The 27,631-nt window shown below is 42.5% G+C and overlaps 1 protein-coding gene and 1 long non-coding RNA gene across 2 annotated transcripts in view; one reads left to right on the top strand and one right to left on the bottom strand.

Moving 5' to 3' along the window:
• Window positions 1-8,258: 8,258 nt before the first annotated feature.
• bmp2b (bone morphogenetic protein 2b) lies at window positions 8,259-14,407 on the top strand. The gene is made up of 3 exons (XM_053445403.1): window positions 8,259-8,702; window positions 9,666-10,033; window positions 13,137-14,407. The coding sequence occupies exons 2-3, from the start codon at window positions 9,679-9,681 to the stop codon at window positions 14,048-14,050; spliced, it is 1,269 nt and encodes a 422-aa protein (XP_053301378.1). The 5' UTR covers window positions 8,259-8,702; window positions 9,666-9,678; the 3' UTR covers window positions 14,051-14,407.
• Window positions 14,408-15,065: 658 nt separating this feature from the next.
• LOC128460287 (uncharacterized) overlaps window positions 15,066-27,631 on the bottom strand; it is a 22,275-nt gene continuing 9,709 nt past the window's right edge. The window contains exon 4 of the long non-coding RNA XR_008342196.1: window positions 15,066-15,157. This is a non-coding gene — a long non-coding RNA (uncharacterized LOC128460287). The remainder of the gene's footprint in view (window positions 15,158-27,631) is intronic.

Genomic DNA, 27,631 nt, shown 5'->3' with positions numbered 1-27,631 from the left:
CATGAATAGTGTATCTCAAGCAGAGAGAGAGAGAGAGAGAGAGAGAGAGAGAGAGAGAGAGACAGAGAGAGAGAGAAAGAGAGAGAGAGGGAGAGAGAGGGAGAGATGGGCGGGGATATGAATAGTTGCATCAGACTGGCCCTAGTAGAAGTTAAAGATACATACTGCATGTCCAGGGAGTGGATGTCAGTTAAATGTTTATACAGCTGCTCTGAAGATTATTATTATCATGAAACCACACTGCTATAATGTCATTCTGTGGATGCCAGAGTACAATCAGGTCCTCCCTATAGCCTACTAGCGTCGTCTCTCGCCCTGTAAGACAGGACTGCATTTCTGCTTGCTGAAGGCCGTATGGCTGGACTTGGACTTAGCGCGACACCATAATAATGCGATGTGACAACGAAATGGGTTTGATTCAGTACTTTTCTGAAACCACAGTTAGTACGCGTTTTTATTCTATAGTGTATGATATTGCCATGTTATCAATCTAGCTTACCCGCTGTTAACTGTTTGATTGCACTATTGCATTGTATGATGTGTTGTGTGTGTATTTTATGTACTTTTATGGTATTTTACGAGAAGTCACTGAGGTGGACAATAAAGTCAATCTAATCTAACGTTGCTAACAACACCAGTTTAGTGTAGTTGTGAACAACCAATTTCTCAACCCCCATAACTCGCAGCGAAAATACATTTGTTGGCCACTTGGAGACAGTAGAAACAAACCAACATTGATATACACCTTCTGAAAGCATATAAACATAAGCATAAATTAGCTTCTTTCAGAGCAACACTAGCATTCATTTGTAATCAAGTTTCTGGCTACCTGGTCAATGAAAATCCCAAATTCCCTCTTTTAGCTCTGTTTTGGTCTCAGCCAGCTCCTCAGACAAAATAAACTACTATTCAGCAATGAAATCCCTGACTATAATCACAAGCCACTTGCTGACATAAAGCTGTGGTCCATAAAATCATCACAAAACATAAAAGATCATGACGATGCTATTATTGCCATCTAAATATATTCTAGAATTACAGCACTGTGGTTGTATGCCTCCGCCAACCGGTACAGTTTCTGTAAGTTTGAACCAAATTTAAAGACATTTCCCTCAAGCTGGGCTTAAGATATCATGTTCAAGAAAAAACATAAACATAATTTGTGAGGCCACCATGGCCTTGACCTTTAACTTTTGGCTACCAAAATCAAGTGAGTTAATCATTGAGTCCAAGTGAATGTTTTGTGCCAATGTGAAAGGATTCCATGATGGTGTTCCAGAGATATCACCTTCACAAGTATAAAGCGGAATATTCGCTTTGTGCGGTCACATTGACCTTTGACCATTGCCCACCAAAATCTAATCATTGCATCAATGAGTAGAAGAAAATATATATACCAAATTTTTTTGAATTCTGTCAAGGGGTTCTTGAGAAATAGCTTTCAGGAGAAGGGGCCGGACAGACAGACAACCCGAAAACAAGGCCTCCGGTCACTGGATGTCGCAGGCACGAATATAATTATTTTATAGGGTTTCGCGAACTCGGCAAATTAACGACAAATACCATTCAATGTAGGGAGCTGGAGAAAGATTCTATATCTGGGCTTTAAAATCTACAATCTCAACATTTCTTAAGTACGTCATGTCTTCTGCTATGAAGTAGGCCAATGATTTAGTTATGGCTTCATCCTGACCTGCTCGCCATGTTTGTTTTTCCTTTCTTATCCACTGACTCAAACAGTGTTAACTGACCTGAATCCCTGGCTGAATCTCTCTCGCTTCTTAAGACACTGTCTCACATAGAAAAGGAGAGAAAGCACTATCAACTCCAATGCTATGATAAATTGACTTTAGCGACACAACTTAGACCTTAATGTAGCATTTCCTGTTTCTAGTGTTTGATGTGTTTTGTGTATATTTACCCTATGACATTGCGATACACTGGCCTTGCACTGCTTGATATGAGATGCTCAGCTTTATCTAACCTTCTTACTATCTCACAAGCGATAAAACCTATTCAGTCAGCGTCATGGAATGGTTTAATCTTTCCTTGTGTTGTTGAAATGGTTTTGGTGAAAGTGAAGAACACTTGAAGTTACTGTATGTGACGTTTTTTATGGTTTCACACTACAGATGAAATAAACAGTATATAAAGAGTGTTGCTAATTAATTTTGCCTGTGAGGGTCATAACACTTATATTCTACCTGAACATGTAAAGAACCTGCAATAACAACAACTGAAACAAGCTGAATTTCACACTGCAGTTAAACTCAGCTACATATTAACGTGTATAAAACTCAGAATCATTAGTAATAAGGGAATAAAAGCTGTCAGCTACCCCAGCCAAATACTGCATATAAATAACTATTAATTGAAACCATCTTCCCTGGAGATGTGTCAGCTCCCGGGTTCCTTCTCATGTAGTATAGATACTTGCTAAGTGTTTTCCTTCCTTCCCCGGCCTGTAAACAGCTGCTTGTGCTTAAGCAGTAAGATGTAAATCTTGACGCTGGCTGTTTACGTAGCCCAACCTTCTAATCAGGCAGACGTATAATTGAGTGACGCGTGGTGTCTTTATGAGTGGAGCTGCATTCAAAGGGCAGATCCCTGTATTTATGTCTCTCTTTCTCTCTAAAATGGAAGTAGCTGCCTCTCATCCCGGTTAGTTCGCCAAATGGAGCATGTGTTTATACGATTTCTATTGTAAGTTGTTTAAGTGTGAGGTCCGCACAGAGCTAAACGTTTCCTACTGGTAAACTGATTTTTATAGCTGAGCGGAGCATCAGGCATCAAACGGTTTTCGCTTCGTTCCGTTTGTGTAAGAAAAAGTTATAATGACATGGTATTGGCTTTAAAACAAAAAAGCATCTTGTAAATAAAGTCATTGTGCACATTCTTCTGATATGAGACAAGTGATAGACTTAGAAATTTAAATATAGACATCTCCTTTTTGGGGTTTTAACCAAAACCTAACAAAAGTAATTTCCCAATTTGATAATAACCCCCTTTCCTAATGATGATGGTAATTATAAACTGCGTATCTGGATCAAGGAGCAACCCTCACTGTCTGATCAAAGCTTCCGGGTCACCTATTTACACAGGAAATTAAAACAAAAACAAATAAACACTGTGCCAATTATGTGCAGCTTCTAGTCAGAGACCAACCTCAACATATTTCCTCAATATTTGAAACACGCGAGCAAGGTTTGGACCCTCTCTTGTGATCTCTGAGATGCCATATAATCTGGAGGTGGACTTGTTGCTCAAATTAGTGGGTAGAGAAGTGTGCCACATGTTCAGTATCCATAAATATTGACTCTGGCTTTCTAGCTGGCCGTCTCTGACCTTGGTGGGTTTCCATTTCGGGCCCAACCGACCAAGCAGTCGTGCTTCTGCTGTCAAACACATGTGGATTGATGAAGATTTTATTGGTTTCCAAATTAAAAAGACAACGTTGCCCGAGCATGGAATTAGAGGTGAGTCACTACAACAAATCGTTCCCTGGTTTTCCAGCACCATCTCTGAAGATGATCTCCTCATAGGCATTTTACTGTATGTTAGGACTACAGCTGGCTCAAGACGGAGGAATGCGAGCTCTGCGTCTAGCCAAGTTGCTGTTAACAGCAGGTGAAAGGCTAATGGTTGGATCTGCAGTGTCATCTCAGGGCTTTGTCTGCCCCCTGACTCCTGGAATGTACATGATGACAAGAGTAGGCCGCACCATCCACATCCAGCACAACATGTGTGCACGCATACACACACACACACAGGGTGCATAAACATACTTCAGCATGCAAAAATATTGAGCATGAACAGGACCCTGGTGAGCAGGGGACAATAAACAGTGTCTTCTTTGCCTCTTCCTCAGGATGTACGTATTAAAACAACGAAACACATACTATCCTGATCTCCCTCCAATAACCTCAAACATTCCCCATTGAATAGATTCATTATGCTTTTCTCCTAAGTGTTGTGTTTTGCACATTGTTCTCCCTTAAGGGAGTTTCCATACAAGAAAAAGATACAGCTATTAGCTGGAGCAAAAGTACACAATAGTGGTCATGATAGTGCATATTATTCTTTTGGTTAGTGAAGGTGGTGGATGAATGGAAGACACTGTACCAAGGAAGAAAATCTGACTTTCAGATAATCAGAGAAGGTGAGTGTGTGAGCTGCGTGTTTCATAAGACAAGACCTACTCTCACTAACCTAAGTTTTAGGCCTATATTGTCCCCTCGTCAAAGAGGGCCAATAAATTATGATGACATGGGTCAGAGCATAACATAAAGAAAAAAGAGAGAGTCGAACAGTAACTACAGATGGGACAGAGTTGAGTGATTCATGACAGAGGGTTCAGTGGTCTGAGAAATTTCAGTTTTGTTGTTCCTGAGCGCAGACCTCGAGGCCTCAGGGGGTCGGATTTAAAGACTAGTCTTATTAGTCCTTGCCGCTTGGACAAAATGATTCCCAAGAATTCCAGTTTAAGCTGATAACTACAGGCTGAGGCTAAATAATTATTGTGAGGATGCACACATGCTCTAATGAATTGTATTTAAACACACCTGTGGCTCACAGGGAGACTTTAAACGAATTGCTAAGGGACCAGAAAATATTTAGCTCAAGTCAGCTGAGGATTATCATAATAAAACTGATAACCTTTCCTTGAGTTTTCCTGCAGTTGCATTGTGGTTATTTTCCTCTAATAGAGCGTAACAGTGACTGCCCACGGCTCTGGTCCCGGAAGAAAAATCCCACTCATTTTCTCCATTGATGTTTTCAAAAAATCCTTGTAAAATGTGTTCGGCCCGGAACCAGGCCGACGACTATGAAATTAATTATGACTATGAAACATTTGATTCTGATCAAAATAGAAAATAAACATGACTGTGTGCATAATTATTTTAAGAGTGAAGAAACTACGCATCCCATAAACCATTGCGAGTGATCCCTTTCCAAAGACTTGCACCGCTTCTTGAATGTAACCTTGTCATTTTCACCTCTTTGGACTCTTTTCCTCATCTCTAAAATACCTCAACTTGTTAGAAAGGGAAATGATTGCACTGTGGTAAATGTAAAGTAACGCTGAACCATCCAATGTTAGCCAAGATGATTTTCGCAGTAGCAGTAAACACTTCCACGGTCACAGCGAGCCTCACCAATCAGAGACGTCACTATTACACTTCACAATGTTGGGTAGTGTAGCACCCTTCTCCATGACATGTTTTTCTTAAACCGCAGTGAATATCATACTAAGTTGAGGCTTCTACATAAGCATCTAATATAATGTAGCATGGTAACAATATTATGATTTATAATCGCAATCTCTTATCTTTGCAATGCATTAACCAAACTAATCTAAACCAAGCGTTTACATTTTTCCACAGCAAAGGTGCTTTGGATTATTTTTTGTATCAAAACTTGGAAAAGCCTTTTGGGATTTTTTAATCACAGACGTGCTCCTTTTTTTGCCTCAGAAAATGACAACCTGCTTTTTTCCTGCAGAAAGTAAAGCAAGTACAATGTTACTTGTGAGTAAAGAGTAATTATCTCTTCTTCAAGCTCCAGTCCATAAAAACTATACTAAAACAAGTTGTTATTAGGGATAATAGTCTGGAATGGACGTTAAATGTGAGTGTGGGAAACTGCACCTTGAATGTTCTTGTTTTGACAAAACTGCATTTTCACTTGAATAATGTTTCCTCTTCCTCTTCCAAGCTATGAGTCATTGCTCTATAAAGCATCTAAAAATATATTGCCGGAAGAAAAAGTTTGTAAACTTGTGTCCCGATGTGGCCGAATGGTGCACAGTGTTACAGTATTATCAAATGCCTTGACCTTGAGTTTCACGCTGCGACATTCGGAGACAATTTGCTGCTATCAGGAACAAACAAATGCATGCTAGAAGGAAATAACGACACTGGTGATGACGACGGACGCACTGGGGTAAATGCTGTCTGGCTAAGTCACATTTAACCCTCAGAGCCCTCCTCAGCAGGTCGTTCATTTCAGATTCAGATAGCATATCTTGACCCTCCCCTGTTGGGCTGCCAGGGTTTCAATCAGAATATAATTGGATCAGCAGCAGGCGATTAGATAAGCACGATGTATCTGGCTCAAAACAATGATATATATGGTATCAAAGCTGCGGGATCTTCTCAAAACCACTCGAACCGTCACTGATCAAGTCCCTCAGTGGCCTCGGCTAGACACATTCCAGTGTTGGCCTGACACAAGAAGTGCCAACACACACACCTTCACATGCCCACTAGTTCAAATCACGCACTTTATATACAGGAAAAAAGAGGGAGAAAGAGTTACATAAAGCTATCTCTTTCTAATCCTCTCACTCGGGTAATTAAAGAGACTCACTGCAAACGGACTGAGGCCTCATCCCCCCCCCCCGATCTACAGCTTCTAACTGAAGCCAAGCAGCGTTTACCTCCTGGGTTTGAGTTTAGAGCACTGGGTTCACCAAGTGCTGTTTTGACAACAGCCGAGACTCAACATTCACTGCCCACAGATTAACACAACAAGAGAACAAATCCAGGCAGCATGAATGAATTAATAAGTTCTCCCACACCCTGAGTTTATGAATGACCAGAACATATTAATGACCGAATGAAGAGTGGAACAGATTTATTGGGGATAAAGGAATAAAGTTTATGACACTAAGAGTTAATTGATTTTATTGATTAAATAAAAAGTTTAAAAAAAGAACGAAAGAGATTCACATAAGCTGTATACAACGAAATGTTTTTGGATCCAAGTCAAGATGACCGAGGAACTTGCACACCGGCAGTCAGGTAATGACACGCACCTACGGGCCACTCTGTATTTGAATTGCTAAGTGGGTGATCTGGGATTATCCCTCATAAAATGTAACTGTCCTGAAAAGAAACAAAGGTATCTTGTGATCTCTGCAGGATTTAATCTATTGCCATCTCTGCAAAGAAAACAGGCCCAGTGCTTTGCCTATAAACACAACCGCCTGCCCCACCATCATCAACTAATGGAAGTCACTAGAGGGAATCAGAGGGGGCCTTTCTTATGGAGATGACCCGACCATTAATGCTTTTGACTACACCCCGCAGGCTAAAAACAACCGAGCAAAGTTTCTCTCACCCCTCTGAGAGCTTGCACTGAACAAATGCGGCAGGGACCATCCCAAGCATGTATGAATCGTTCTGCATAAATGAAAATCGTTTTACACATGTTAAAAAAATATCATATGCACCATATGTATCTGGCCAAGGTGGATCTTTAGGCATGATTTAGTGAGCACAGAGTTTAAGAGTATGGCGTTTCAAGAGGATAAAAGAGTATTGTCTTCCTGGGATGTTGATGGGGTTTGTGTTGAGACAACCTCACTCTGCTCACACGCAGTATTGCAGATATAAGACACCGACACGTGCTGCCAAAATCTGCCACTGATATTTTGATAAAGTGCTGTGAATTTGGATTGCAATGAAAAGATTAATCCAGCCAAGAGGAAGCGTGAATAAATCAACTCTGATGTCAGACACACACGAACAAGCACCCACACAGTGAATTTCAGCAGCAGGATGTGATAGTTCCTTCGCTCGGTCTAATCTAAAACCACAAAAGCAAGAAAGAGCAATGACGTTATCTTTTAGCATCATTCCTAAATCGACATTTGTTCGATCCTGATATTAACACCACATGATGAATTATCTGTTCAATGAATACACAGTATGGAGTGATATGTTTTTAGCTGTGTGTGGTCAAATTTGGAGGATCTTTATGTTATTTTAAGTTATTTAAAAGTATGAAGCAACTGCTATACCTATAAATGGAAAAATCACCCCAAAACAAACAACTAAAAGCAACAGTATGGTTTTGCATGTTGACTTAACAACTATTTTTATGGTGTGAATTTCCAGGAAATGCACTGACACCAGAGAATCAGGGTAGACGGTATTGAGGGTACATTTTTTTATTTTAAATCTATGTACTTAAAGAGTTACTTGGATAGGGGATGGTGGTTTGGGCATGAGATTGTAAAAGTGACTTTTTCAACAGTTTTCACTCTTATGAGCCAGGCAATCGCAAATTGAGGGTGTCCATGGGGGAATCTTATCAAAAATGGGGTTCCCTGGCTCTAATGTGTGCTTATTTGGCACGCGTTAAAGTCTGGAGCTTCTGGGCTAGTGGTCCGCAGGAGGTGCTTTATAGTGGACGAATGATTGACAGCCCCTCGGTGACATCACTCTACGACAAAAAGAGTCGCTGGGGGAAGAGAAGGCACCAATCAATTGAACCAGTGCAGTGTGGCGCACAGAGCAGAGGCGACGCAGCTCCACGCACTCGCAGCAACAAGGTCCTACGGAGCGACACTTGGAGTGGAGGGCGCGTATCTCTCTCCAGAAACTTTGCACGCGAGCGACTTGTTCTCTGTTTGAAGATGTTCAGCCAAGATGCTTTATACTTAGATCGCTCCTGTCTTCGCGAGCCCGCTTCCTCATAGAGCTCACATAACTTTTCTCCTCCTTCGTTCCGTACCGACGGAGACCTATAACTCGAACTTGCATCTGGTGAGAAGTATGTGCGAGAGGCGATCGGCGACGGGCACGGACTCTCTTCGGTCCCCCAAGTGGGAGCAGCGTGGATTAAACACGAATTAATGTGGAATTTAGCGGAGCCCAAAGGTGGAACGACGACCAGACACAGCGCTTCCTCGTCAGGTAAAAATACGGCTGATGTTTTATTGAAACTTTTAAAAGTATCCCCCAGAAGCTAAATCTTAATATCAGCAGGTATAAAGTAACCTTGTCTGTGGGGGAAAACAGTTTTTTAAAGATGCAAACCGTCACTTCTTCTCCTATATGGCTTCTGGGGTGTGTGCGTAAAAGTTAAAGCGTTCCCAACTTAAACCTGAGGGAATACGCTAAGGAAGTTAAACAAAGTTGTGTCTTTGGAAATTGTGATACTCAGATGATATACTTGGGTTTATTGATGTCCCCTGTCCCGGGCTACATCTGGCCCTGGTACGCACGTCAGATCTAACACCTGCGAGCCTCTTGAAGTAACTCTATCCCTTATGATTATACATGACCGTCAAAGCCTCTGCAAATAGAGGCTTGCAGCAGCAGCGTCTGTGCGCCTGCTCCCGCCGCTGTGTGCCCCTGCTCCTTCTCCTCACCGCATTCTTTCATGCTTCTTCTTGTGATCTTCACAGCTATGCAGACTTGAATTCCCCTTCCTTTCATTTCATTTCTCCAAACATCATTTCTTTTCTTTTCTAACCGGATACCTTCTTTTTTTTTTAAACTGAAATCCTCTTTGATTTGTCGTTCCCCTCTGCTTTTTTTTATTTATTTGTTCTTCTCTTCCACTGCCTCCTCACCTTGATATTTCCATGTTTCTGCTCATGTTAAGATCAATCCTCTGCTTCTCTTAGACGCGCTGAATTGCCGACGGGCTTACTGTCCACAGCCCCCCCCCCCCCCCCTCCTCCCTCCCTCTTTTTTGTTCTACTTCAAAGTGAAGAGGTGTCTTCCCTTTTTAACCTGCTCTCCTTCAATCATTCCTACTGTATGGAGGGATCACACACAGCTTGGGGAATGCCGCAGTGAAGCCTCCGCCGTGTCTACCTCATGTCAATACCTCAGCGCCAGTGTATTGACAGAAACCAACTTTCTCCACAGGGACTGACTGATCATGGTCGCCGTGGTCCGCTCTCTCATGGTACTGCTGATCGCTCAGGTGTTGCTGGAAGGTGCTACGGGACTTATCCCCGAGGTCGGCCGGAGGAAATACAGCGAGTCCGGGAAGCAGAGCCCCGAGCGGACGGAGAGCTTCCTCAACGAGTTCGAGCTGCGGCTTCTCAACATGTTTGGACTGAGACGCAGGCCGACGCCGAGCAAGCAAGCGGTGGTGCCGCAGTACATGGTGGACCTTTACCGCATGCACTCAGCGAACGGAGACCACAGCACTAAACGGCCCAAGAGCATGGGGAAGCACGCAGATAGAGCCGCCAGCAAGGCCAACACGATTAGAAGCTTTCACCATGAAGGTATGTATTAGTGACATACCTTTACCTGTCAGCCGGAGAGCTCGTAGCTCTCTCAGACAACCCAAACCTATATTTAAGCCTGACTCAGTGCCTCAACACTGAACTCAGTCTTCTCACTGTTTTATGTATGGTTAGTCATTTACAGGTGACACGCGTCCAAGTTATTTGTGACTCTTAAATAAGTTTCGGGGGGCAGCTGAAAAAGTCACTGATAGGATTTACAAACAAGCATCTCCTGCGTAATCAGCCGAAATTAACTCTCATTTGAAGTGATGCAACCTTTAAGCAAACATTCCCCCTGCGGAGCTGTCACTGGCTTCAGAAACATCAAGGCGCGGTGGTTTCCCTGGGGTAATTTGTTTCTTAATAATTGATGGTGTTTGCGTGGGCTCTGAAAACAGTTTTTCCAGACACGCACCGCAGGAGCAGGATAAAGGGCGGTGTGCCTTCGCACAGGTGATAGTCATCACCCCGTAACTTCAATAACACACGACGTGACATTATACTAACACGCATTATGACAAAGTTATCCTGTCAGACTGAATTCTGAGTCATTTTTTAACAGGGCTGAAATTAGTGCGTGGTGAAGGAGGAGAAGGAGGAGGGCTTGCGCTCCTTATTCTTTCCAAATCACTCCTCTCTCCGCGCTGTGCGCCATTACGCACGTTCCAATAACACCATAATTGCTCACTTAGTTTATATGCTGGGTACCCGCTGATTGTTGAATTCAGTGTTTCAGTTTAATTGCATCTTACGTCCATGGCAACACATGCTGCTCAGATGAATAAGGATCACACACAAAGTTTATAGGGCCTGGGTTAAGTGTATTATAGTTCACCAGTCATACATTACGTGTTTATACAAGGTCATTTGTTTGGGACAGTGCACATTAATAAACAGTGCTGTTAAATGCACCACAGTTAGCCAACAGGCTATTTCTCATGTGCAAGTGGGTAATTCTAAACTGTCTTAAATAATCCAAGCGGTGACATTTAAATACGACTAATGTTTTATTTATATACTATTAAGTTCAAGGAAACAGAGCGCTTAGACTATTCATAGTGTTATAATGATTTATGTATGATTAAAAAAGATCAAAGCAACTGCTGTTAAACATAAGCTGACTGGATCAACCATTCAATCTCCTGCAGCCTATGTTCTGGTTTTTACAATATACAAGTTACTGCGTCCATAGGGGCTCTACACAAAGTTCTTATACAGAGTCTTAAGTGTTTGAGTGGGGAAGTTTCCATCAGGGGTGAGTCAGAGGGGTGGCTGAGTGGTTGCTTGGGTGCTCTCCAGAGGCCGAGTGCAATGACACCCAGTGGCTACATTGACACACTACAAACAAGCCTGGCCTGGGCAGCCGGCCCGAGTGAGTGCTCCCCTGCCCACTACTGGAAACGTCTGCCCGTGGCCAGCACACACCTTGACACCACTAGCCATTACAAATGTGTTCAAACTGCGTCAACATGCCCCCCCCCGGCTCTTTCATCCTACACTAACAGAGCTGGAGAATTGTTAGTCTTTGTCAAGCGCTGTAAAATGATTGGCTCTAGTCCAAGCATGTATCTACAGATGTAAGTTCAGCACGCCAGAGCTCTAATCATTCATCACATCTCACTGCTGATATTAATTTCACTCAGATAATTAGTTTCACTGCTATCAGTTTTCAAAAATGAGCATTTTTCCATGCCAAATTGAACATTTCTACTATTACACAGGAAGTGGCTGCCAGAAACAGGTCTGTGATGAATGACCCAACATTAGCCTTTATCTTTTGTTTTGGCATGGAGTGCAAAAAGAAATTAGGAATGTTGATACACTCATATCTGTGGTTCACACGTATTTGTCAAGCCTAAACTTGTTCACACAGCCGTTCATATAAAGAAAGACAGACAGGGAGAAGAGTGAGAGCACTCCTGCAGAAAGAGACAGAGAAACAAGCGACAGAGGAGACAGAAGGAAAAGAGGATTTGGGGCTAAGAGAACAGAGGGAGAAGGAGATTTGGGAAGCTGGGGAAAGGAAGAAAGAGGGGGATTGGGGACAGACGAGAGGGAACGGGAGACGGGGGGCTTTCCCACACCAAATGAGGAGTGAGCTGCCTAATTGAGGTCTTTGTACCTCTGGAGAGAGGTTTAGGATGAGATGGTGGAATTTCCTAAATGCCTCCTTTGAAAAGGCTCAGAGTTCAAAGTTTGTGTTTATGTTAGCTCACCAAAAAAAGATTAAAAAGTGCGTCTACACATCATCTGTGATCTTCATAAAGTGAGAGTTCAAAGTGGCACTGCATTAAAGAAAATTGCTGCTTTTACTAAGATTTCTACCATTCACAGTACAGTCAGGGCAGATGTCTCAGATGCACTTTCAGGGATGATAGACTTTGAACTGTGAAGACTTCAAACTGTTGATATCAAACGATGTGCAGCCACAATTTCCTTTGGGGTCTATACATTTATCTCTGGATCATAATAGATATCCAGCTATCAAAATACTATATTTACAAGTGGTATTAGAACTGGCTGTTCCAGTATACTAGACTTAATTTCAGCAATACTAAACAGGTTTATATATTACTTTTTTTTTCGAAAAAGATTTTTGATTTCCATGTGCACTTATGGGAATTGTGTGCAGCAGTCAGTTCACATCAGGCATGTTTGATCTTATAAATAGGTGGAAGCACACTGCTTTCATCTTCTGACATGTAAGCAGGTAAATTTATGAGCATGACACTAATGCTGTTATTACATGATAATTTGTCTGCTATTACTCAGTCAAACATGCAATGTGTTGTGCCTGCATGACAATGCCCCACACCCACTCACTATAACCACGTGGCAGCTTGGCTGACTGCACAAAAAGAAGGCTGCAAGTTGTAAGTGGGAGTGGGAGAGGGAGTAAAAGAAACCATGTGAGAAACCATCCTTTTATACTTTCCTACATCGTTTATGCTCACAGGGGAACCATAAAACTGACACGGCTTTAATCCTAGATGTTGCTTCCCATTATTGTAGCATGCATAAATGCTTTGTTTCAGCTTTGGCATGCATTTCACACCCCTATCGTCTTACAATATGTCCGCCTCTCTTCTGTCTTTTGTAGAGTCTATGGAGGCCCTGGCCAGCCTGAAAGGCAAAACAACCCAGCAGTTCTACTTCAACCTCACTTCTATCCCTGATGAGGAGCTCATCACTTCTGCGGAGCTACGCATCTACAGGGATCAGGTCATGGGAGCAGCAGCCCCAAACATCAGCTCCAGAAACAGCACTACTAGCGATAAAGTTCCTGCTGGTGGCTCCCATCGAATCAACATTTATGAGATATTCAGAGTTCCTGCCACTCATGGCAGGGAACCTCTAGCACGTCTGCTGGACACTCGGCTAGTGCAGGACTCTTTAAGCCGCTGGGAGAGCTTTGATGTCAGCCCCGCTGTATCTCAGTGGACCTCCGGCAAAGGCCACAACCATGGCTTCATGGTGGAGGTACATCACCCAGAGCAAGGGGCGATGGATGGGGAGCATGCTAAGAAGCGTAGTAAGCATGTCAGGGTGAGCCGGTCCCTGCACCAGGACCAGGACTCTTGGCCACAGGCTCGGCCCTTGCTGGTGACGTATGGCCACGACGGCCGCGGGGACTCAGTGCTCCACACACGAGAAAAACGTCAAGCAGCCCTCCGCAAACAACGCAGAAAGCAACAGCACAAGGCAAGCTGCAAGAGGCATGCCCTGTATGTGGACTTCAGTGATGTTGGCTGGAATGAGTGGATAGTGGCCCCCCCTGGGTACCACGCCTTCTATTGCCAAGGGGAATGTCCATTCCCCCTTGCAGACCACCTCAATTCTACCAATCATGCCATTGTGCAGACGCTGGTCAACTCAGTCAACTCAAACATCCCCAGAGCCTGTTGTGTGCCCACTGACCTCAGCCCCATCTCCCTGCTCTACCTGGATGAATATGAGAAGGTCATCCTGAAAAACTACCAGGACATGGTTGTGGAGGGATGTGGCTGCCGGTGAGCAACGGACAGTGGGATGGAGAGAAAGCGGGAGTGGGAAAGAAAGACTGAAAGGTTATTATGGACACCCGGTTTCCCAATGAAGACGTTTATTTATATGAAAGATAGACAAAAAGGAGCTATTGTGGAAGAAGAAAAAAAACTATATATGAATATATTTATGTCTACGTAAAGTTGGGAAAAATAAATATTTTAATCAGAGGAATATTCCTTTACTGGTTTTGAAAATGTATTTCTGATGTACATTTCGAAATGGGTGCAATACCACATGAAGTATAATGCTCAGATTTTTATTTTGTATTTATTTCTATTATAACCACTTTATTTGTAAATAAATGTGTATTTATCATGAAAAAAACACATGGTCATTCCGATTTTCCCACATCAGCTGCAGGGAACCTCACTCGCTGTTGATGTATCTGTGACAGGGGCCAACATGAGTGTCTGACATGAACAGGGGAGAGTTTCAATGTCTGACAGAAATTAGCTGCAAAAATATAACACATGGCAAGAGGCTCACACTACACTGATTGCAAACCAAGCATTGGACTCTTTTGGTAAATGTAACTGGAAACCAACAACAACAGAAGCGAAACGAGGAAAGTGACGGGGGCAGGTCAGGGTGCCACTGGTGTAATGAACTGTAGTAGGTCGTAGGGTCACAGGACGGGAGTGACAAGTTACAAGCTCACAAATGTGATAGACTCCCAGGGGAGGATTAGAAAAACACCAGGGCATGTTTTCATGCAGTACATCTCGCTGCAAAGATCCATGGGAAGGAACTTCCAAAAACTAGCTTGTTTTTTCAGTTCCTAACCAATATTTCAGATTTTAATTTTTTAAAGAAAACCTGAAGCATTTCTGAAAGAGGTCTGTGGGGGCACATGGTTTATTTATCAAGAGATTTGAGGATGAAAGATTGTGAACTATGGCAGCCAGACAACAGACCTTCAGCAATAACAGAGCCTACTGACACTTTAATTATTTAAGACAAACAAACACACACCTGCACCGGTCCACACGCTGCACATGCTCAAACAGATTCTGCTTCACTTTGGCTGCCTTCCTTTGTCATTTCTGAGTCATAAGGCGTTGATGTGTTTTGGGGCTGAAAGATTAAAAAAAAGAAGGTATATTTCAGTAAATTACTCTAAAGCAGCAGATATTGAATTGCAACAGAAACAATATCAGAGATTGACACAAAAAAGCTAAAGAGTCACGTTTTAGTCACTAAGACAGTTGGAATAGCTGGCTGGCTAAAACAAAACATATGGCATGTTGTGATAAGACAGTTTGAAGTGTTAACACCTGAGTCAATAGCATTATTCTGCAGTGTTTTCAATGGAAACAATGTAATGGTTGGAATGAAACTGCCCCAGAGAAAGACATCAAAATTCATCATTCAGCCACAATAGCAGATCAGATAATGAGAGGGAGAAACACAGACGGAGAGTTCTGTCTGACTGCGTTTTCTGCTGTGTTTGCATTAGAAAGGACTTGGAGGGATCACAAGGCAGCTCAAAATGCTCTAAATAGAATGTTTTTTATGTGAGCGCACATTGGGACCGTGGAATGTTGGTTTTCAATCTCAGACACATGCATACGCTTGCATGGAAAACCAACATGGTTGTTTTTTCAATCATCTATTCAAGGGTTTCCTGGTGGGCTTTTTCTCTTCAAAAACAAATGTGCATTGAACAAAGATACGCTTGTTACTTATATAGGAAATGTAAATCAAAACATTTCGAAGGAGCCATGAGACTTTATTCACGGGCAGTAAAAACACTGAAATGTCCCATTTTTTTCAAGGGCCTCAGATCGCGTCTGTTTACTCATTCTTATCCTCCAAGGGTGTGCAGCACCAGTTTACTCCAGATGATGCAACTATCCAATTATTTCATTCTCTCCCAACATGCACACAAAAGATCCACATACACACACATGCACCGCCTCCTTTCCTACCACAGCTCAGTTTCAATCTTCTGCATGTGTTATTTTATTCTACCTTGCATCTCCACCCCCCTTGGTCCCATCTGGTGTCCATTTCTCCTCTGCGGATCCCACCATACCACAGCCCCGCATATGGGCTGCACATACCTCTGTCAGTAGCAGCACCGTTTTAATGGACTTCAGGAGGAAGTCACTTCACTGGCAGACTTAATTTACATTTGATAAAAAAAAACTTTAGAACCTCCCCGCCCCCCCCCCCCCCCATACTAAGAAATAGGAGTTTCTGGAGTTGGGTTGGGGATATATTTTGCATTAAAAAAGTGTGAGATTTAGTGGTTTTCTTTTATAGTTACAGTCCATAAACCTTTTCATTGGGTTGGGTGGAAATACTGCTCACTAGCAGAGTGACACATGGGTAGCATGGCTGAAACGCCCCTCCCGCATCCCATCCAAGCTGAACTGGGTTCCATTTGCTCTGTGAGTTGGCCAGTGTTCTTCAGAAAATCTGGGGTTTCTTGTTTTAGAGCCACATTACTATCAGGCAGCTCCTCAGGGACCACTCCTTAACTTCTCACTAAGAACAGAGGTCAGGGGTCAAAGTAATAAGGACCTATTATCTCCACCATTACTGACTGACTTCCAGGCTCATCACGTCATCACAGACTAGTGGCTTCAAGTGTGGTCAACCACTGGTTGGGAAAGAGAACATATTTGCTTTGCAGGATCCATTCTGTTTATCCTACGTGCACAAAATGGATTGTAAAAAATTATTTAAAGACATGAAAGAATTCACGATGAGCTAAAAAAAACGAGTCTTGTGTGACTGTGTACTCCACGATTTTGTTATAAAAGCACAATTGAGAGATATGTGCTCTTGGCAAAGTCCTCTTCACCTGCTACACAGACCTCTGCAGAGTCACTCTCCGAAAACAGATTCCCCCCTTCCTTCTCCGTGAACATCTGGTAAATCAGTTAAAGGTGTCCTTCGCTCTTTGTTTACGCACAAACACACAACAGAGCAGCCGCACGGCTGATGAGCATAACACTGGAAGCTGGGCTTGACTAGCGTGGTAAGGCGCATTCGTTTTGTTTGGTGCGCAGAAAACCACACCAAAACTATCTGCAGCTCCAAACAACCCAAATCATAAGGGTTGTAAAATCATATTTCCAGATTTCTGGCTGGCCCAGAATTGGAAAGTATGTGGCATTCCGTGTATCTTTGATGAAACAGAGGACTTGGTCGCTATGGGAGATCTCAGTTAGCTCGGTGCCAAAGTGGGACACGAAAATGTAGAGGAGTGAGGAGAGACAGGGGCCACTTCAGAGTCTTTTCTAACTTCGGATCTTTTCTCCTTCATGTGCGGCACACGCTAATTTTAGAGGTGGTGCACATGGTGTTTTTTCTGTATTCCGAGAACAGCCAGCGAGATGACGTCCAGCATAGCTATGACTGTGGCATCTGTGCTGCAGCTCTGAACACATCAAACAGTCGGGCGTCCACAGATTCAGGAGCAGAGCAAATATGGAAATAACTTTTCCAGAATGACTGCGAATTCGATAGTACTTTTACATATATACAGTCTTAGCCTTTCATTTGTCCACATGCACATGTCTGCACGACAGTACAAACACGAATTAAAGCATACCTGTTAGCACAGAAGGTCTGACCTTTTTAATGTTGGTTCATTCAGACAACAAAATGTTTGTAGTAAATGACAGCAACATTACTAAATACAATTAGTACCTTGCTTTTCAAATATGCTCTGCTACTACCATTAGTGTAACAACTAATCATCCATGCAATCACAGTGGAGTTGGCCTGGAGTGACATGCTGAAATCACTACGTCTAGCTCGGGCTCAATGGAAGAGACCATAATATAGCCTTATATTCACAGCAGAATAGTTTTACTGTTAAGCTATGGAAGGGTTAAAAAGCTGTCTTATAATACTCTCGAGAACAAGGCAATGAAACCTTAGAGGATGGACAAGAGCTTAGGCCAAACACTTTTTATTGATGAGCGATGGGGGGCAGTAGCAGGGGCAACAACCTCAAGACATGAGGGCTTTTCACAGTGACACAGTGGATACAGTGCGCAGTTCTCGTCCTATCCTGTTCTCTCTCGCTGTTTTGATTGCAGTAAATTACATGAAATACAGTGAGAGAAAATACTGGAGGATTTTGGTACATTTGCCTTTCCTCTTATTTTCGCTGTTAATCTGTAATCAAAAAGTAATGGAGTTCAGGATGTGTACCTTGCACTTTGTGGACTAACACATTTCCAAAGAGGGTACAGGAAGGAGTTCCATGTGGACCACATATGGGCTTTTCTAAAACCGGCTTGAGGATGGATTTGCCTCTAGACACTGATCTAAGGTCAGTGTCATGTTTACTCCTCTGATGGTTACAGTTAGGTTTGGGTGGGGGGGAAGGGTGAACTGAACTGATCCTGGAACCTTGCCGAAGGGCGTCTTCTACACCCTGAGCATGAAAGGGGCTGTGTGGTTATGGGAGCGGCCTCCATCTTTGTAGCAGGAAGTGAATAGATCAATCACAGGGAGCTACATGACATCTCCCAGCATGCCTGTTAAATAAATGTCAATCCCTGCCACAGTAAATCTCACGCATTACCACGCATATGACTTCAAATCAGCACTCTTCTCTCAGGGCTGGCTGTGATAAAGAGTCCCTCATCTATTTTGTCTGATGACAGATCGTAGACAAAAGCTCATAATACACAGTTAATAATGTCCAATGGCTACAATATCACACACACACACTCCATTTCTCTTATGCATACAAATGTACCAATATCTGTTTTTCTATACATAAATGTATATCTGGAATACATGTAGACCTAGATCATAATTACTCTTCTTTATCACCTGTTTTACAAAACACACTGAATATTTGACTACAATTTGATGACCACTGTCTACATTAATAAATATTTTTCGTTTTCTAATGCAAGTATTAAATGTTTATGTTTACAGGATCTTGTAATCGTCAGTAACCAGTAGGTGGCAACAACCTATCTCTAAAGATGTCTGGATGATACTGGGAAGCCCCTTGAGGTGCTCCAGGTGTGGAACCCAGTTCACCAGGCATCAGCAGATCTTCAAATATAAAAAGAGACCTGTTATTGAGTTGGGGGCCTCACTCGGTGGTCTATGAGAACAAGCTGGTGCTGAATCTTTTGTACTTACAGCAGATTACCAGGAGGCTGCTTCCAGATGCAGTGCACCAGGGGAAAACAGACTGTCCTTCCCTGGGTGGTACAGGACAAATCCACTCCCCACACTTTTCTCATTAGCGCAATAAGCTTTGTATAAACCACTGGGTTGCCATTATCAAGGACACACGCACCATCTATCCATCCATCCGTCCATCCAGTACATCTGTCATACATCTCTGTGCTGATGTAGTGCAGGTTTGAAAATGTTGAAATGAGATGCTTGCAAACACTTTTGGTCCAAATTGTATGTTGACAGTATATGCTTTGTTTTAAATGTAAAGGTGTACAATTATTTACAGTGCACATCTCTGTACAAGAAAGATATATGCTGAAAATGAAATGGGAGAGACCGGAAAAGCAAAATATGATGTATTGTTTTGTAACACTATATGTAAAATGGCACAGGGGAAAAATCATTTCCCATTTGCAGCACTTATATTCAAAGCAGGCTTCATCAACCTGATTGCAGAGGGAGATGAGAGGAGCCTGTTTATGTAAAGAGCAGGTCCACAACCTGAGGGCCCCGCCAGCTCTGCTACGGGGTGTAACTCACACTCCTTCACCCCGCTCTCCCACAGCCTGTCAGTGGCATGGCAAAGTCTGCCTCACCATGCTTCCTGTGACTCACTTCCTGTCCCAGCCCTGCACCTGCACTCCCCTGGGTGATGTCATGGCAGGTTTTCCTTTTGGTGTCGCACTGCTGAGCACACTCCCCATCTGGCATAATGCGCGTATGCATGCACGTATGTTTGTGTGTGTACATCTATTAGCATTATATAGCACAGACATCAGTCAATGGAGATGCAGTGAATGTGGCCCTTCATAGATTTAATGATGACCTCTTCAGTGATATAAAGACTTTGACTGCAAAGTAGACACGTCAAAACTGACTGGTGAGGACGAGGATAGAGGTAGATGGAACATTGACTCAATCCCAAAGCGGAATAATTGTGATTCTTTTTCTCCTTTACTTCTTTCTTCTGTGACATCTAAATATGTCCTTTTGTTGCCTCCTTGTGTTTATGCATTCAATTACTTGAATCCCACTGAAAATCCTTTCTGAGCTTCACGTAATGAAAACTTGACCTTTGTGAGAAAGGAGTAGTTCTGTTTTCCATTGAGGAGAAACCACCTCTAGATGTCCTCAATATCTGTAGGAATAATTACAGTAGGCCTTTCTACCATTGGTGACCGCAGTGAAAATGATAGATGGAGGGGAACACACTACTTGGACAGACCCATGAGTAAATGGAAATATTGTATGAGAATGAGTGCATACTTTTTTCCCTTATCCTGGGCCCTAAGAAGTCATGTTTTTTTAACCAAACCAACCTTTTTTTTGCTCTTTTCCCCTCAGATTGAAGTACAAGTATGTACGTGAACAGGCAGGAAATGCCTTACAGGTCCGGCCAGCAGAGCAGAAAGCCGTAAGAGGTCAAGGATTGCAAGAAGAAGGCAGCAGCCATATATCAATTGTCATTTTCCCTTCTGGTACATTCACAGACCTCTTGCTAGATTCACTCCTTTATAGTGTGTTATAGATCATTAGTTTTTGCTGGCTCTCTGTTGACAACATTGGTTGCTGTAATTGTTGTCTGTGAGAAACTTAGCGCCGTGTCCTCTGGTTTGGTGTCAGTGACACATCCATCTAGCTCTGATCCTGATAGATGGTACAGACCAAAAAGAGGCAAGAGTGCAAGAGCAAAGAAAGACTCAGACCCGATCTGGTTTTCTTTGACATCCACATTACTCCCTCATGACTGGACTCATATAAAGTATATTCATTGCCGGGGAAGGACAAAGCCGTCTTGGTGAAAGTTTAGTTGTCATGCACTGCGGTAATCTTGTATCCAAAGTCATGACAGTGAAAATTGATAAAGTATACTTAGAAAGGTTTTTTCCTCATTAGAATGGGCAGCATTTACAGAGCCACAGTTTACCAACATTCAGGGGTTGACTGAATCTCTGTACTGTCACTGTGTAAACAGCAGGCGTTCTGTTGACTGGGACATAAAATAGTGCTGTTGGGTTTTGGGTTTCCAGAGTGGGATCAGGGCTGCAGTATATTGAGTCCATGTGGGGAGTGCGTTTTTAATCTGAGCCTTACCCACAGTCCTTCCTGTTTCTAATTTGGTGCTGCAGTGGTTTTGTCCCGAGGCCAAAAGCCTCTCTTCCACAGAGTGTCTATTTCCTCTGAAGTGAATAGTAGCAGGTGTGCTGGCCTGAGATCCCTTGGAGAAGTCTGCTTATGAATGGCCCACATCTCAGTCTTTCTCACCTGTCTTTGTTTTCTTTTTTCCTCCTTTCATTCTTATTTTCCATTCTGTCTCCCACTCTTTCCCTCTTCTTCACATACTTTCTTTCTTTCCTTGTTGTTATGTCTTTACCACTGTGCGGCCACTCCTTTGTCTCGCTCATCTCTCCTGTTTTTCTTTTATTCATACCCTTTGCTCTCTTTTCTTCCTTGAAGATAAAGGTGTAGTTCTTTGATAAGTCATAAAGCAGAAGCTTATGCTGATGAAAACAATAAAATACCACACCAAGGGCAACGCAATCACTTATCAACCCAGCCAGACATCGGACATAACAAATCACATACAACAGTGAAACTGTCAAAACATCCAAATTAGGTTTAGAACTCGGTTTATTGAAATTGCCTTTGTTCCGCCAGACATAATACCACAAATCCTTTTGCAGTAAGAACCATTACTACACTGAGTAAATTGAACTTAGACAATTAGCAATTGTATACTCAAAGCAGAAATCCCCTTAATAATGAATACAGACATATGCAGAAAGAGGAGCAGGACAATGTGTCTGTGTGAGTGAAAGACTTAATCTTCCCATGCTATCATGAGGCCAGTCTGATAGCCGAGAACTCATCCAATCTGTGAGCTGAGGAGACATGCTGTCACGCTGTTTCAAGGAGGCACTGCGATTGGAATTAACCTATAGTGACCTTCACTCCTCCTCCCCCCTTCCCCAAAACACACTCCCTAATGAGTTGGGCTTGAAAGGGTGCAGCCTTTGTTGTAAGGCAAATAAATCCTATCAGAGCAAAGTCATATTCTCACTCATCTCTGAGAAAAACAAGGCAAGAGACATCATGTTGGTTGCCAATGATTTGTGATTTAACACAGGGGTGAAATGCAGCTGCAAGGCCATTAAGAAAATGAGAGTCTAACAAAGGGGTTGCTTAACTGAAACACATGAACTCTTAATGATGTTTGTGTTCGTTCAACTTTGCTTCCACATCATTTGCCAAAGCACACATTGTTGTAAAGATAATGTGCTTGCAGATTCTGTTCTCAGATTCTGGGAGTATGGTCAGACCATTGTCCATTCTGGCTGTATTTTCCTTAATGACAATCATAATCTAAATCAATATTAACTGTACTTTAAGAGGGATTTTAACTTTCAAATTATAGAAATTATTTAAATTCTTGTCATTGTCACCCACAGTCAACGTGCCTATTCAATGTACTAATTTCTCCATCAAATAAATAGCATTTGATCCTTTAATAACAATAGAGGTTCTCCAGCCTCTGTTCAGGGCTCCTACTCCCTCCTGCTCTTCTGATTCTGTGCCAAAGTCAACCATTGGCATTTACATTTCCAGCCATGGTGTTTCCGGCATTTGCACACGCTTGTGTTTACACAGGATGTTCAAACTTGATGCAGATTAAACAAATCCAATTTGGAGGCTGAGTTCAATCACCTCCTTTATTTCAACATTAAGTAGATGAAGCTGGGGGCCAGATCACCACTTACATTTCCAAGAGCATTGGGTGGGGGGAATGATCTGTAGACCAATAAGTCCAGAAAGTATTTTGAGAGTATTTATATGCGGATAGATGTCATCCGCTAGTTCCCACAGGCTTGCATGTGGTTGGTTTTGCTCAGTGTGGTATAGTTTTTTTTTTTAAATCCAGTTCTCTCTGGCAAGTATTGTGGGCCTTCTAAGGGCCCATTGGCAGTTTGGCATTGGTGCTGTTCCCACACTTATGGTGTAAACGGAGGCCTGGCTTTGTGCTCACATGCCCAGCCAGGCACACGTAGCACAATTTTTGTTATGAACACTGAATTATGGCAGAACCTTTTACATCTTGCATCAGATAATCACTGATTACTTAAACTCAGGAAACACAGTATAGGTCAGACGCCAATCTTGCCAAGTTCACTTTCTCATATGGGAGAGTCGACAGCTTCCAAGTTTGGCTGATGGCAGTCTACAGGCTTCCTAGCCCAGTCCGCTTGTTGAGACAGACTTCAACTGAGAAATGCTACAGAACCTTTTCACCAGTATAAAGGACTTTTTTGGATTCAGAACAGCAGTCATTTGTTCAACAGGAACTTTTAATTGCTGCTCACTCCAAGTAAGTCTGACTGGTGTTTGTGTCCACACCTGGGTCCTCTTTCGCATTTGTGAGGGGTTTTGACGTTCACTGGCACCTGTTTGGCTATTGTCCAACTGCCCATCTGCTCGTAGCCAATGCTGCTATCCCACTTCTACAGACCAACTCCTTTCAGGATGGCTAGCCGTCCACCTAATTGTATCACATTCTACAGGCTTTATCCTGGCTTCCCTTGCCAGCTAAAGGTTGCCGAAATCTCATCCGCCACATCAGAGGGGCCCTATTAACCCCTGACCCCTGGTTGGTGTGTGTGGACAAGGTCGCTCCTCACACCCAACGTCGGGCCCATTAACACGTCGCCCAACAGCAGAAAAACTATTTTGACGGGCTGTAATTGGCGCTAAGTGATGGTGGACAAAGGCCCCCTCTGTGCTGCCCGCTGGACTGAGCGGTACTGACCACTCTTGGAGCTTCACGCTTGACATTTCCTTTCTGAGTCCAATGTGAGAAGAGAGGAAATGGGGAAGCCCCTTCCTGCACCACCACCTCCTTCCATTTCTCCATCCCTTCAGCCCCTTATGCTATTTGCCATGTTGCTTCTTTGAAAACGTGAGATAATGAGGTCCTAGGGGGAGAGCTGGCCAGAGCAGAATTGCACAGTCCAGATCTGTGGAGGATGATTAATCCAATGGCGGGCCTTCCTTTCAGAGCCAGCCTAATTAGTTTATGTTAGCTGGACAAGGTCAGGGGACGTGTTTGACTGAGGCCTTTTCTTAAAAATGCCACAATGGTGTGATGATCTGTGACTGCAGGTGCAGCAATCGGCTGCTTTAATGTTGCTCGATGGTTTAGTTGCAAATTGGCAAAGACACTGATGTCTTCTTATAATATGTCACTTTAAAACAAATCTACTGCCATCTGGATTTGCACATTCATTATTCATGAACTCAAAAGTTAAACTGGTCTACAAATAACCAGGGAAAACCCCTCAGTATTGTATGTGGGTTATATGATGGCAAGCGAGGACTTCAAATAACTAAAAACTATGAAGAATAATTCAACTGGTAGTCTTGGCCCACATTATTGTATTGCTAACCCAGAGTGCACCCAGTGAATTACAAACCACGTAGAGTGAGTCATTACGCTAGTATATGAAAGTCCGTCCTCCTTCATTCATATCACCATTTACCGTGACTGAATTCATACTTATGGCAGATGTGGATCCCTTTAATGATTGACTGTAATCCCAAATTCCCCCTTGCTGTGTACAGCTTGTGTCCTTAGCAACACTCAATGAAATCCAGCCAGGCCTCTCTCACACAAAGATGTATACTTAAGACAGGTCTAACTCCCTTCCCCATAGGCCATGCCATGCTCTCATCCCCATATTTAACAGCCTGACGTCAGACAGGAGCATAGCAGGCAGCAGAAGAGACTTTAATACTAAATCTCTCCCCCTGTCATTACCAGCCTGTGTGACCGCCTATCAGAGGCCCTTGAGTGATGGTGGGAAACCCTGGGCCCTGTCCTCCCAACCCCTGTAGGCCAGGCCGCCTGTTCTGTCCAAACCAAACTGAAAACTACAGGACAGGCACAGTTAGGGTTGACATCAATGAGGCACTGGGCTCTTTATGCCCACTCTATGGTCAGGAGGGGAGAAGCCTGGATATTAATCTCTCTCTCGTCTTTACGCGAATGTTTTTTCCCTCTTTCCACTTCTCACCAAGCAGGCCGTATTTCTGGGCTCTCCATCCCATTAAGGCTAATCAAACGAAAGCAATGACTGTTCCTTTTGATAGCTGATGTTACTGCAGTTGCAGAAGGCATCCTCTACCTACACATGGACGATGGGTAGAATGAAAATATCAAGTTGAGGTCTGCGTTATTTTTAAAGACAATCTCTCAATTAATAATTGCCTGGATTGTGTTGATTTAATCTGAATGAGTCAACCGACCTACATTGGCAGCCATGACCACTGAATCCCACCATATTTGTATTAATTCCACACAGAATTCAAGTGCTGGCTCTTATTTGCATACCTTGAAAATATGAAGATACAAAAATTGTTGTTCCAACTAATAACCCTAAATATGCTTGCACAGGGATATATGGCGCCTTTTTTCCAACACCTGTGAGGAAAATAAATAACCCAAACATGCCAGCTCAATCAGTGCACCAGCCCATGTGATGTGGGTCATTATGAGTGGACACCTGCAGCACCCAGCGTCCCCCAGTTGACTTTGTAAAAGCCTCATAACTGGGTGGGGGACAGAGGGGAGAACTAGGTTTTGCCCCAAAGGCCTTTACTATCACTCCAGTCCAAGGGTTGCCTTTGGCCTTGCTAACTCTTCCATGAAATGGGTCCCAGGAACAGTGCAACAGGCCGCTCACTGTTAGCCAACAGTGCTCCCTTTGTGTGAAAATTGTCAAAGCTGGCCCTTTTCTGCACTGGTCCTGTCCTTCTTTTGAGCCTCAGCTGTGAGCAAACAAAGCTGGCTTAAAGTTTTGCATGATGGCTAACTAGCTAGCTGGCTAGCCACATTCGTGTTTGTGTGAATGGAGCAATGGAGTTTGTGATTCCTGTGTTCTGCAGGTGCGGCTTCAATTGCTAATGAGAGAGGGCCCAGTCAATGACGCACTGATGAGGGCCCTCATAAAAAACGATAGCTGTATTTTTCATGGTTTGTGCGTAAAGGAGCTCAAGAACTCATAGTGTGATCCAAATTCTACATTCAATGCATTTGAAGTCCAGTTAGGAAATGTTCATGGTTTAAAAAAATAGATTTCTTATATTTGTTACATGTAATCGGGAAAACACTGGTCTCAGAATTATCACTTTTTAATGGCTCAAACTTTTGTGGTAAATAACAGTGATTCATTGAAATAAATGTGGTGACAAGCGTTGTATAATATTCCTATAAGGTCTCAATGGTAAACATTTAATCTTTTCAGAATTATTGGTTTTGCAGTGACAATATCTTGGTATTCTTCATAATTTCTCACTATATATGCATACATATATTCATACATATACATATGAACATTTGTATTAATTCAAAATGTGTCAACACAATACTATCAGAGAGATTAATATGGACAATATTGAGATATCAATGTTATATTCTACTATATGCCTGGACTTAATTCAAACGTATAAGAACAGTGTTTTTTTAATTTGCATAACATAATGTTTTCCTCTTCTCTATCTTTATTTTATAGTCACTATTTAATTTGTATAGTTTGGTATGGCTTTTACTGAAGTTTATTTTTGCACTCAGTCTTTCCAGAGAATGACAAGATTGTTGTTTGGCTGTCAATATAGATACATTATTCAAACTGGAGGACTGTCAACAAAGGTGTTCAACAGTACATCGCATATAACACTACAAAAATTTGCTATAGCTACAATGTCGTATTATATTATTTATATTATATTTTTCCTTATATATGGAAAAAAATGTATGTTGTGATTAGGCATTATACAAACAATGTTTAATTGAATTTAAAAAAGTGTTGGCTTACGAAATCACACAGCCACAGCAAAGTTGCCAACAAGCGATTCCAATGCCAAGCACAATGATGGATTCTATGAGCCAATTCAGTCTGCGTTATCACTCACCTGGGCTTCATCTATTCCTCTACTATACTTGTACAAAAGCATAAATTATCCTCTATTCATTTCATTTTAGGCGCAGACATCATTGCTGTTTATCTTAAATTAAATTTATTGTGTTGTTACTGCATAAAATGTGTTCCTGAAACAGAAGAAACATCTATTATCTGCTATTTGTTACGGGGTTTTATCTGTGGTTGAAATGGACGTTCAAGTCACCACAGAGCTCGGTTCACATGAAGGAACTCCAGAGAAACAGGGTTAAATTTTAAAAGCCACGTGTAATATCAAGAAGCTATAGAACACGACAAAGAATTGCTATAGATACAACTGCCATGGTAAAGATAAATACTTCACTATAGATTTCCCCCTTTTGGATGGAAAGGAAAACCAGTAGCACTTGGTTTAACCACGTTTCGTTTTTCATAA

Source organism: Pleuronectes platessa, chromosome 17 (assembly GCF_947347685.1).
Source record: "Pleuronectes platessa chromosome 17, fPlePla1.1, whole genome shotgun sequence".
Classification (NCBI taxonomy): domain Eukaryota; kingdom Metazoa; phylum Chordata; class Actinopteri; order Pleuronectiformes; family Pleuronectidae; genus Pleuronectes; species Pleuronectes platessa.
The sequence above is the reverse complement of the archived record's forward strand: the minus strand, read 5'-3'. Positions and strand labels throughout refer to the sequence as shown.

What these genes read in the sequence shown, in the direction of transcription:
- bmp2b (XM_053445403.1), top strand. Translation starts at nt 9,679, where the DNA reads ATGGTCGCCGTGGTCCGCTCTCTCATGGTACTGCTGATCGCTCAGGTG. An exon ending in TAGAAGCTTTCACCATGAAG is followed by an intron (nt 10,034 to 13,136) that starts GTATGTATTAGT and finishes TGTCTTTTGTAG; the next exon opens with AGTCTATGGAGGCCCTGGCC.